The sequence below is a fragment of the Heloderma suspectum genome, chromosome 16 (assembly GCF_057233095.1).
Source record: "Heloderma suspectum isolate Gila_16-S chromosome 16, 16-S_ref, whole genome shotgun sequence".
Lineage (NCBI taxonomy): Eukaryota > Metazoa > Chordata > Lepidosauria > Squamata > Helodermatidae > Heloderma > Heloderma suspectum.
In genome coordinates, this window is record NC_139473.1 from 1,082,693 (window position 1) to 1,094,699 (window position 12,007).

General features: G+C 50.5%; 1 protein-coding gene across 4 annotated transcripts in view; it reads left to right on the forward strand.

The window, feature by feature from the left end:
- Window positions 1-12,007, forward strand: part of RPA1 (replication protein A1) — a 51,280-nt gene that overhangs the window by 14,872 nt on the left and 24,401 nt on the right. For all 4 annotated transcript variants that reach the window (XR_014786114.1, XR_014786113.1, XM_084822573.1 and 1 more), the window contains exons 7-12: window positions 677-806; window positions 1,663-1,765; window positions 5,076-5,144; window positions 6,574-6,766; window positions 7,972-8,111; window positions 9,039-9,187. Coding sequence is in view for 2 of the 4 variants with exons in the window: in XM_084822573.1 (XP_084678699.1) it covers window positions 677-806; window positions 1,663-1,765; window positions 5,076-5,144; window positions 6,574-6,766; window positions 7,972-8,111; window positions 9,039-9,187 (784 nt within the window). In the remaining 2 variants the exon portion in view is untranslated. The remainder of the gene's footprint in view (window positions 1-676; window positions 807-1,662; window positions 1,766-5,075; window positions 5,145-6,573; window positions 6,767-7,971; window positions 8,112-9,038; window positions 9,188-12,007) is intronic.

The window sequence follows — 12,007 nt, forward strand, 5'->3', positions numbered from 1 at the left end:
AAAGCTTATGCCGTTATAAATTCGTTGGTCTTCAAGGTGTTACAAGACTCTTTGTTCTTAATATTATAAAAACACAGTTAACAAATCTGGCTTATTAGAGAACTTTTCTCTTCTGCATATGACAAAAAGGGTGCACACACTTCCTAATGATCTTCCCTGGTCAGGGTGTGTGTGTGTGTGTGTGTGTGTGTGTGTGCCTGCGCGCTTCATCTGATAAATTTCATGGTTAGAAGGGTAGCAAACCGCCATGAAGCACAGCAGGGTTTACTCCCCCCCCCCAGTCCCTTGCAATACTGATCTTTGCTGGTTGGGGGCAGTGTTTGCACATGCATGCTACAGAACAGCGCAAGAAGATACCTGCATCCCCAGTGCGACTGTGAACTGGCACAAATGCCAGCTGAGTGCTCCTGTGATGGGTGCCCTTGGGCAGAATAGGATGTTGCTGCTCATAAAGGATAAATGCTAAACACCATGAGAAATTTGCAGTTGTGGCAGCAGCTGTGCACTTACTCTTGCCTTGTGTCTGATGCATGACACATCAGAGGGAAGAGGAGCAGAGTGGCGCCAGACCAACTTGCTTTGGTTTTTGGTCAATACATGGAGGGAACGCAAAGTGCCAGGCCCTCTCCTGCTGCTGAGTCTTGTGGTGCTGAACCTAGGATCTCTCTTACCTTAGGATCTGTGGCGAAATACAACGGCCCTTCAAAGGTGCTTGGGAAAGTGGCCAGCTCCAGCTTCCTGAACACTCCTGGGGGCTCTCAGACCAAAGTGGTGCCCATTTCCAGTTTGAACCCATACCAATCCAAGTAAGTGAGCCAATGCAAGAGCCTGCCATGGCCTTAGACGTCCCCCCCCCCCACGTCCATGTTCCTTAACGTGAGGGGGTCTGCTCCATGCGTCTGTCTTGTGGTTCTTCTGTGTGATGCTGCTGCTGTTAATTGTTTCTACCAGCAGCTGTGGGATTAACCTCTTGAGGTTGGGCAATGGATTAATTTTTGAGAAACTGATTCCAAAGTCCACAGGCATTTTTGTTTTGGGAGGCTGCTGCTGCGGCGTAAAGTCTGGAAAATCTGACACTAGCTGCGTTGTATGTCTTTGACTTGTTTGTCTTGCCAGCAAAACAGAGCGTCCTCTTCAGCTGAGTGTTCCCTCCTAGCAGGTGGTTTGGGCATGGCAGGCTTCCATTGTAAATGTTTACCGTCCTTGTTCTTAGCATTCCGAGTCCTTCCGATGTGTTGTGCTTCGCGAAGCTCTAGATGCAGTCATGGGCATAATGGTGGGTGGGTGAAGAATAGGAGGATTACTCCAGTAGCAGCAGAACAGTGGGGCTTTTGTGCTGTTGTATAGGTTAAATGTAACTGGTTCCGTAAGTTCATCCGGTACAGGAATCTGTTGCCGATGGACGTTCATGCCAAACAGACTCCTTCATCTCTGCCTTGTAGGTGGGCTGCTTTGTGAGCAAAAGCTTCATGGTACAGGAGGTGGTCAGCAGGTGGGGGGGTTGTCACTGCGCTCTAAGGGCCTGCAGCATTGCCACTGTCATTCTCTCTTAATTTTAGAAAGCTTTCAGGTTCTGTATTTAAAGGTTCAAGAAGAGATGTTGGCAAGACATGGGGCAGCATATCGGTCAAGAAGGTTCCCATTCTTGCTGTGTGTTTCCAGGTGGACTGTTTGTGCCCGGGTGACTCAGAAAGGCCAGATCCGCACATGGAGCAACTCACGCGGGGAAGGGAAGCTGTTCTCCATAGAGCTGGTTGATGAAAGTGTAAGTGCTGCGATGATGAGGGCGTTGAGGGAGTGGATCACGCCCCAGGAAATGTCCAAGGGCGTAGAGCAGCCACAGGGGCCTAGGAGAAAACTGTTGATTGATCTCCCAACAGCTTTTAAGTAAGAGAGTTGCAAACTCACAGCCTGTCCTACTAATGAACTGGGCATTCCGTCGTTCCTTAAATGCGGGCAACGGGGGGATTGTCTTTTAATGACTACTAGTCCTTTGGCGGGGCCATAGCTCAGTGGTAGAGGCCTGATTTGCATGCAGAAGATCCCTGGTTCTATCCCCAGCATTCCCAGGTAGGGCTACGAAAGACTCCTGTTGTCCATGTCAACAACACTGGGCTAGGTAGACAGAGGGTCTGACTCAATATAAGGCAGCCTCCTCTGTTCCTAGTCCTGGTGACTATATATTACCTCTAGTCGTGGAAGATACGTGCTGCTGGGGAACATGAGTGGGAGGCTGCTGTTGCACTCTTGTCCTGCTTGTGGGCTCCCCGTAGGCATCCAGTTGGCTGCTGTGGGAAGAGAATGTGAAACTAGATAGGCCCTGGGTCTGATCCTGCAGGGCTGCTCTTATGATCTTCATAGAATCATAGGGTTGGATGGGGTCTACAAGGCCATCGAGTCCAACCCCCTGCTCAATGCAGGAATCCAAGTCAGAGCATCCCTGACAGATGGCTGTCCAGCCTCGTCCTGAATGACTCCAGTGTGGGAGAGCCCACCACCTCCCTAGGTAATTGGTTCCATTGTCATATTGCTCTAACAGTCAGGAAGTTTTTCCTGATGTTCAGCCAGAATCTGGCTTCCTGTCACTTGAGCCCATTATTCCGTGTCCTGCACTCTGGGATGATGGAGAAGAGATCCTGACCTTCTTCTCTGTGACAACCTTTCAAGGACTTGAAGAGTGCTATCATATCTCCCCTCAGTCTTCTCTTCTCAAGGCTAAACATGCCCAGTTCTTTCATTCTCTCGTCACAGTGCTTTGTTTCCAGACCCCTGACCATCTTTGTTGCCCTCCTCTGAACCCTCTCCAGTTTGTCTGCATCCTTCTTAAAGTGTGGTGCCCAGAACTGGACACAGTACTCCAGATGAGGCCTAACCAGTGCTGAGTAGAGGGGAACTAGTACTTCCTGGGATTTGGAAGCGATGCTTCTATGAATGCAGCCCAAAAGAGCATTTGCCTTTTTTGCAGCCACCTCACATTGTTGGCTCATCTTCAGCTTGTGATCGACAACAATTCCAAGATCCTTCTCGCTTGTAGTGTTGTTGAGCCACGTATCCCCCATCTTGTAACTGTGCATTTGGTTTCTTTTTCCTAGGTGCAGAACTTGGCATTTATCCCTATTAAATGTCATTCTGTTGTTTTCTGCCCAGCCCTCCAGTCTATCCAGATCACTTTGGATTTTGTTTCTGTCTTCCAAAGTATTAGCTATCCCGCCCAATTTTGTGTCACTTGCAAATTGGATCAGCATTCCCTGCACCTCCTCCTCCAAGTCATTAATAAAAATTTTGAAGAGCACTGGGCCCAGGACTGAGCCCTGTGGTACCCCACTCGTTACCTCTCCCCAGTTTGAGAAGGTCTTAAATACTTGGTGTTCAAGCCAACTGCCACTCCCCCCGCCCGTCTTGAAAAGAGATATGCGTTTGGTAAGACATACACAGAGATCCCTGCCCCTGAGACTGCTCCTTGTCATCCAGCTCCTTGCTGCTGCTGCTCCTTCTTGTCAGTTTGGACTCCAAAGCTTGCTTCTCCACCTTTCCTTGGCTTCACATCTGCCACGTCGGGTGGTGCTTCATCTGCACTCTGCAGCCCAACTTCCCTGAGCAGAAAAAGGCTGGCTCTGGTAGGACGTATCCAACTGCAGTGGGGCCAAATTCTCATGCAAACCATGTGGGGGCTGGATGACCCAGAGTCTGCCTTTCCCCTTGTGATATTCGAGAAGGAAAACAGTGAGGTAACGTGCAGGTTCCAGTGAGGACGATGTTTGTTTCTCAGCTCTCTTCCTTCCATTTTTTTCACAGTTCCTCTTTATTTGCTCATATCTGGTACTTCTCCCTAAATTTAGAGTAGGGCTTTATCTGAGCCGCCTACAGGCTCTTTTTGACAGCAGGGCCCACCAAAGGCTTGTATCTGTATGGGTGAACTTAAAAAGAGAGAGAGAGAGAGAATCATTTTCTGATTTGTGTTGCTACACCCCTTTATTGGACAATTGGCTCTGCCCCTGCAGTGTGGATTGCAAGTTCCCCTGTGGAAACAGGGATGAAAGGAGCATAAATGATGAGTATCTCCAAATGGAACATCTCTTTAATTAGAAAATAAATATGTAACTTGAGGAAAACGTCTGCCTCCAGTTTGTTTTGTGGGGAGTAAAGCTTGATTAGTCAAGCCCCTGTACTTATGTTTTGTAATTCAAAGCTCTTGATCAAATTACAACCATGAGCTGTGGGGCGGCTTGTTGCTTATTTGTATGTGGAAATATTTTTAGGACTGAAAGGTGTGGCTCTGAACTCCTGGCACATCCTCATCAGCTGTTCATTTTGATTCTCCTCTCTGTGCTGTCAGACTTTGACTGACAGTTTTTATTACAATTTTAATACTCCTCTTGCATAAACATCTTAGCTGGTGGTGCTCTAGCTCTGCTTTTAATTATCACTTTGGGAAGGGCCTGTCACAACACTCTGGGTGCTGCTGTTACATGTGTGATGTCATCCGCTAATTTGTAGAGCTAGAAGCAGGTATTAGCAAGCTTGTAGCATGGCATGGCTCAGGCTGCCTGTCCCAGGCTGGGTGAGCCAGGGGGTGCTCATGGCTACGTGGGCCCTCCTCTGGAGTTCCTTTCAGGGAAATACAGTGAGAGGCTTTCAAGACTTCTTAGTGCACCCTTCTGCAACCTGGTAGCTGGCTGGGGGATTCTGGGTGTTGTAATCTTAACACATTTGGGGAGCACCAGGTTGAGGAAGGCATTGTCTTACTGTCTTGGGGCGGGGCTGGGGGTCCCGAGCATGGGCATTAACCAATCAACTATAAATTATTTAATCAACTGCTTTTTAACACATTGTTTGGCTGATTTGAATTCAAATGTATTTGCACGTTACCAAAACCTATCTTTTTGAGATAAGGAAGGAATCCTGTGATAATTTACAGTTCGATAAAACAAAGGCTACAAAAGCTCATGGTTAGTAGAAAGGGCTGTCTTTAATCCCTCCCCTTTTTCTATCAAGGCAATGGGTCAGAGCCAGGGTGGAGGGGCTGAGCTGCTAGGAATCGCTTTTGATTGGTCTTTCTTGCCTTCTTCCTTCAGGGTGAGATTAGAGCGACAGCCTTCAATGACCAAGTGGACAAGTTTTTCCCTCTAATTGAGTTGAACAAGGTACAGTGCCATCCGTCATTGACTGGCTCACCAGGTGGGGTGTGCGGCTAAACCTGGTGAAGCAGAAGGGGAAAAGCCATGGCTTGGGGTAGAGCCCCTGCTTTGTACGCAGAAGGTCCGAGGTTTGCTCCCTGGCAACTACTCCATAAGGCAGCTCACAGAACAAATACAATGTTAAAATGCAATATAGAAGAAAACCCCACTATTAAAAACTAACTCTTGCCCAGTCCATTATCGTGCCCAACCACTGGGTTAGGGCAGCCACAGCCACGCTTGCATCTGATGGAAAAGAGGGAATGCTGGGGGTCATCCAGATGCTAGTGATGCCACAAATCAAATCTCTGAATGACCTCTCCCAGCACTTTCATGTAGACTAGCCTTCCCCAACCTGGTGCCTTCCAGATGTCTTGGCCTGCAGCTCCCAGCCATGCTAGCTGGAGAATGCTGGGAGTTGTAGTCTAACACATCTGGAAGGCTAATGTAAATGGTTAAACAGCATGGGAGAAAGAACCCTGTTCCCCCCCCCCCGCAACATGACTGCCAGCACTAACTTCTCAAGCAGTCATCTCCCAGCACCGCCGACACTTGAAATGGAGCAGACCCACCCACAAGCAATGCCTCCCTCACCCAACCTGGACAGCCTGTCCAAAAGGATACCAGGGTTGATGGCATCGAAAGACACTGAGGTCCAGGAGCATAGTCACTCTTGTCTTTCTCTTGACAAAGACCATCCCTCAGGGCAGTTTGTGCCCTGAAACCTAATTGAATTAGAACTAGATATTTTGAAAGAACTGGGCATTTTTAGCCTTGAGAAGAGAAGACTGAGGGGAGATATGATAGCACTCTTCAAGTACTTGAAAGGTTGTCACAGAGAAGAAGGCCAGGATCTCTTCTCCATCATCCTAGAGTGCAGGACACGGAATAATGGGCTCAAGTTACAGGAAGCCAGATTCCGGCTGAACATCAGGAAAAACTTCCTGACTGTAAGAGCAATACGACAATGGAACCAATTACCTAGGGAGGTGGTGGGCTCTCCCACAATGGAGGCGTTCAAGGCAAGGCTGGACAGCCATCTGTCAGGGATGCTCTGACTTGGATTCCTGCATTGGGCAGGGGGTTGGACTCGATGTCCTTGTAGGCCCCTTCCAACCCTAGTATTCTATGATTGTAGATTGTCAGTTTCATCCACAAATGACTGGACTTGCCCGGGCACCACTCTCCATCCCCTTGCCAAGGAAGAGAACGTTAGACACTGGCCTATGATCGTTAACGCCATCCATCCCGCATCTTGGCTGCAGGGCGTGGGAGCTTCCCTTGCTGGGGGGATTGGAGGTGTGGTGGAGGGAGGGGGAGATGCAGCACTCAGCTGCACGTGGCTGTGTGGGATTGCAGCTGTGTCCCAGGCTTCACCACCTTTTCTCTGCCTCAGGTATATTACTTCTGCAAGGGCAATCTCAAGACGGCCAACAAGCAGTACACGGCCGTGAAGAATGACTACGAGATCACATTTACTAATGACACTTCCGTCATGCCCTGTGAGGATGCTCAGCACCTTCCCTCAGTCCAGTTTGACTTTGTTTCCATTGGGGACTTGGAGAATGTGAACAAAGACGCCATTGTGGGTGAGTCAGGCAGCCAGGGCAAGGGCTTTAATGATTTTGGGGTGGGTGGAAATACCTGCCTTGGCACTGGAGGTGCAAGCTCTCTCTTTCTCTTTCTCACTTTCTGTCATTTGGAACACTCCATTGGCAAATTCTCAGAGCTGCTTTTCGTTGCCAAGAAACCAGCAGCCTCGCACTCACAGGCCTAGCTATAAGCAACATACAGTACAGGTTGTGTTTTCACAAGAAGAAAACCACAGAATTGCCCATTTGGCCTAGGTGTGCCATTTTGATTTTGACGCACGCTCTTGGCCTTCTCCCTTTTGGCTATTGCCTGCTGGATCACAGCCCTTTGGGCTTGTGTTGTCGTCAAACTTCTCTTGGTGAATCCCAACTTTCGTAGTAGCAGCGGCTTGGGTGAAAGGGCCTTGGCTGCACTGATGCTCTGCAAACACAGCTCTTTAGAGGTTATCTGCTTTAGGGCTGTAAGGATTTGTAAGGTTTCAAAGCCAGCCATGTTTGAGACAGCAGCAAAAGAAGTAAGTAGCCTTGGGGCCTGAAAACCTCCTCCAGTCCCATGCTTAGACTTAACACATCAGCCAAGGGTTTGTGTCTGTCTTGTATTGACCTGGTATTCCCACCACAGAATGCTCCCGTTCATAAAATGAACACCAAGCAGTAAACCTGAGTATGTGCAGAGCAGCAAAGGATCAAAGTGTTCTGTGCTTAATAGGTGGAAGATGGCTGCCTAAGCATGTTGTGGCTTGTCTGTGCTACTCTGTTAATACGGGGCTGGGACAATGAACGACCTTGGATGTTGAAAACATCTGAGGACATCTGTAGGTGAAGCAGGAGCCTGTGTGAACCCCAGTTAACATACCTTTGCTTTATGGCTTTTGATTTAAAATGCCCATCCCCACCACCCTTCTCTATGGTGTTGTTGCTCAGGCTGCAGATCTAGCTAAATAACGAAAAGAGCTGTTGTAAGGAGTACTTGATGACTTACAAGGACTAACTTTGCCAACACGCTCTCCTTTCTCGGGTGGGATTTATCAGTTGTAATGAGCAGACTGCAAGCTCTGGATCAGAGGAGGAAGAGTGTGGGTGCTTCCTCCTTGCTGGCAAAGGCAGAAACCCAAGCAGTTCCCATGGGCCCCACAAGACCTTTCTGTCTGGAGTGCTGTGCTGGTCAAGACATTTTAATGAATTTTTTGCTTGCCTTTCAGATGTTATTGGAATCTGCAAGAGCCATGAGGATGCTGTGAAAATTACAATAAAGTCTTCCAACCGAGAGGTGTTCAAGAAAGATATACACTTGATGGACATGTCTGGCAAGATGGTGACAGTCACTCTGTGGGGAGCGGAAGTAAGGCATTGCTAGAGATGGCTGTCCAGGGAATGCTGGGAATTGTAGTTCAACACCTCTGGAGGGCACCAGGTTGGGGAAGGCTGGTCTGCAGGCTGAGCCCACTGTTGCGAAGAGGTGTGGCCATTGGGAGGCCCTTGAGGGCGTGTCTGTCCTCATTCATGTTCCAGTGTTGATTAGCTTCTACCTGCCCTCCTTGGGACAGGGGCCAGTGCAGTGTGATAGGTCAGGATCAGGATGTGGATGACACCCAGGCCTTAGGCAAGGTAGTGGATTGGGCAAGAACTATGGCTCTGTACTGGAGCATCCCTGACAGCCTCCCTGGCTGAGCAGAGTCATTTGCAGGGGATGGGGAAGACCTTTCTGTCTGCCCTGGGCCCCAGGAGAGGCATTGCCAGTCAGAGCAGGCCATACTGGGCTCGGTGGGCAAAGGGTCTGATGACCAGGCAGCTCCCCCACGTGCCAGGCTCTTCCCAGCTGCCCATGATTTCAAGCCAGGGCCCTTCATTTTCTAATTCAAGTGTTCTTCCCCTGGTTTAAGATGGGAGGTGCAACAGCTGGGGTTTCATTGCCTCATGCTCAGTGGGGGGAGCAGTTTTCTAGGTTGATTGTACAGACGTCACACTGGCTGTGCAGACGTCACACGGGCTGAAGGGAAGGGGGCTATGCTCTCCTATTCATTTTGGAGCATTGGGTTTGCTCCCCACCTCCAGAGTGTCACATTCAGCAAAGCCCAAGTGAGCACCTGTTTGCCTGCCATTTAGCGTAGAAACACAAGAGCAGGGTCCGGCAGACGAGGTGTGTCTCTTGGCTCTTCCTGGGCTTTTCTTGCATTCATACCTTGAAAGGCTCGGCTCTGCCACGAGCGTCCTCTTCAGCCTTGTCCTCATGGAATGAGCCCCCCTGCCTCTTTGTCTGTTTTCCCAGGCTGAAAGATTTGACGGCTCTCGGCAGCCTGTGGTGGCCATCAAAGGGGCCCGGGTCTCAGATTTTGGTGGCAGGAGTCTGTCTGTCATTACGTCGAGCACCGTCATCGTGAATCCTGACAGCCCAGAGTCCTTCAAGTTGCGTGGGTGGTACGTTTGCTGCTCTGGTGACCTCAGGGGGCTGATTAGTGGTGGTGGTGTTTTAAAACATTGGCTCAAGGGCAGAGAGATTCCTTCTGTCTTTTCTGTTGCCCATCCCCTGAGCGATCTGCTTGCAAGCCAAGACTGGGCCTGGGAAGGGGAGGCATCAGGTCTTTTGAGAGATGAATCTGACACGCCCGTAATCCTGGGATGAACCTTGAAGCTGCTGAAACAGTCAGATTTGGGTGGGGGGTGGAGAGCAGTTCTTGCTGACCCAAATCTACGCAAGGTAGCATGAAATGGGATTCTGCTGTGGAAGCAAAGGCATGAGGTGGCCGCTTCAGGTGGCGGATTTTGGGTGCTGTGAAAGGCAGCAGAGTGCAAGACAGATCTGGCCTGTGGGGCACAGTCCAGCGGGAGCGTCTCCTGACAGAGCTCTTGTGCGACTCCTCTTTTGTTTCACTGAGGCTGGCATGCTAGTCTCTCCCAGTGGGTTGTGTCCCGTGTTTAGCATGAGGGAGCTGTCCTTCACATTCTCCACCTGGTGCAGCAAGGTCCCTTGGGCTGGCTGGCAGTCTTACTTGGTAGGCACTCCGGGCCTGCGTTTCCTGCTCCTCGTTGCCTGCCTTTCTTTGCTGCTTGACTCCACTGACTCGATGCTTGGGAGTGGGGGTAGGGATTCTGCTCGCTTATCCTGGAAAAGAGGACTCAGTCTGGCAATTGCTTTGCCCAGCCTCTGCTTAGTGTGACATTTGACATCGTGCCAAAAGGGCATTTAGTTGTTGGCAGTGCAAAGTGGTAGCTCCAGAACTGGCACTGCTAGAGTTCAATTTCTGTGGGGCGGGGGAGCTGTTCTTGGCTCACCAGGTGTCCCGTGGTTACTCCAGGCATGGAAGCTGCATGTTTAGCGAGCTTGTCTTTATTCCCAAGTCAGCCACAGCAGGGTTTGGGCAAGCCCTTGACCCTTGGTCCCCAGTCTTAGAAACGGGGCACACACAATTCTTCTGCCTTGTGTGTTGCTGAGGACAAGAATCCATTAGCGATGGAGGCTCTTTAATGCACTCGGTTTCAGTGGGCGCATTGTTCCTCTTAAGTGCTCTTGGCACACTCAAGGCTGTGCCAGAGACAGGAGATGCAGCAGCAGCCGCCACAGCCCGTCTTCCCTGGTGGAATGTTTTTGTTTGAATGGTTGGCCCGTCTGAAAAGCGAGCGAGCAGCACGGGGTGGTGCGGGTGGTCTCTGTCTCTGGACATCTGCTGTGTGCTTGGAGTGTCGGTGCGTGGGCTAGCATTCGCTCTGGCAAGGCTTGAAGAGGGATCTGAAAAAAATCCAACCCTGCCTCGTTGGCGAGAGGGTCGGTGAAGAAAGTGAGCGTGCAAGGGTGAGATGTGCAGTGGGGTGGGTGGGCAGGCAGGCAAGGGAGATGCAGTGGCGGCGCAAGGGGATCAAGGATGCAGAAGTCTGAAACCCTGGCCATGTGGGAAAGAGCCTCAAAGCACCCAGAACAGCTTTCCCCAAGTTTGTGCCCTCCAAATGTGCTGGACTACAGCTCCTATCATTCCTGTCCAGCATGGTCATTGGCCACGCTGGCTGGGAATGATAGAAGCTGTAGTCCAACGCATCTGGAGGGCACCAGATTGTGGAAAGCTGGCATAGAAACATGGAGTCCCTCTGAAGTGCCACATGGGGAATGGGCCATTCTAAGCAGCATGTCTCAAATTCTGCACTGCTCATCATAAGCTTGGCCACCACAGCGGACTTATGAGCATGACAGCTGGCTCCCGCTTCAAGTCGGAATCATCCAAGTTGTTTTCAAGGCCCAGAGTATGAGCAACTGTACCACTTCAGAATACAAGTGGGGGGTCCCAGGATTGGACACGCTCCCCCACAGAAAAGATTTTCTGCACGTAGACAGAACCTCTGTGCTTGGATTGGCCATCCCCTTCTCCTGCTCCCTCCCTGTCTCAAAGCAAACAGTGCTGGAGGGGCATTTGTCCCTGCAAGCCCCCACCCGCATTCTGAAGTGGCCCAGCACCTCCACAAGAATTAGGCCCTGGTCTCTTCTTGGAGATGTCAGCTCAGCTGGTCCTTCTCAAGTTTATAGCCGCTGTCTCTTTTTCAGAGGTGGAGATGGCTGGCTGTGCCCCTCTAGGTGTTATTGGAGAGCCAAGCGCTATTTTCACTGTGTGGGAGAGGGTAGGGAAAAGTAACCATTAGAACTTCAGCTCAGGGCACTGAATCTCCCACCTGGACTATCCAGGTGAATGGAAGGATGTCCTTAACCCCAGGGAAGCTTGGCAGAGATAGGAGGGGCACAGGAGGGGCAAACTCTGAGTGCAAGTGGTGCTGGCTTTTTCTCTAAGCAATGCCTGCTCCACTTCTTGCTCTCCTGATTTCCCAGCTCTTTGCTAGCAACCTGATTTTTTGCACCAGCTGAGGAACAGCTTCTTCCCGGGAGCCTTTGCTCCAGCCCGTGTGTGTTTCCACTTTGTATTGAGGGGGTGCCGCAGGCTCCTTCAGAAGCCAGCCATGTTTGCAAGTGCAAAAGCGGTGCTTTCAGACCCTTTTTCCACAGCCTGGTCAAATCGGAGACTGTTTTGTGGAGAGGGAACAAAGAGCTCTGGAAGCAAGAGCTTCTCTGCCTTTCCTCCCCCCCCCCCCAGCTGCTTTTGCTCCTCCTGCGGACTGCCTTGCTTCTTCGCTGCTGCTGCTGCTTCTGCCGCCAGCGGTACCTGATAGGTTGTTGCTGAGCTGCTCTCCTCCTCCTGGTGTGAGCAGCTATCTCTTGCTCGTTAGCTGTGCCTGATAGGTCTGATGAAACAAAGCCAG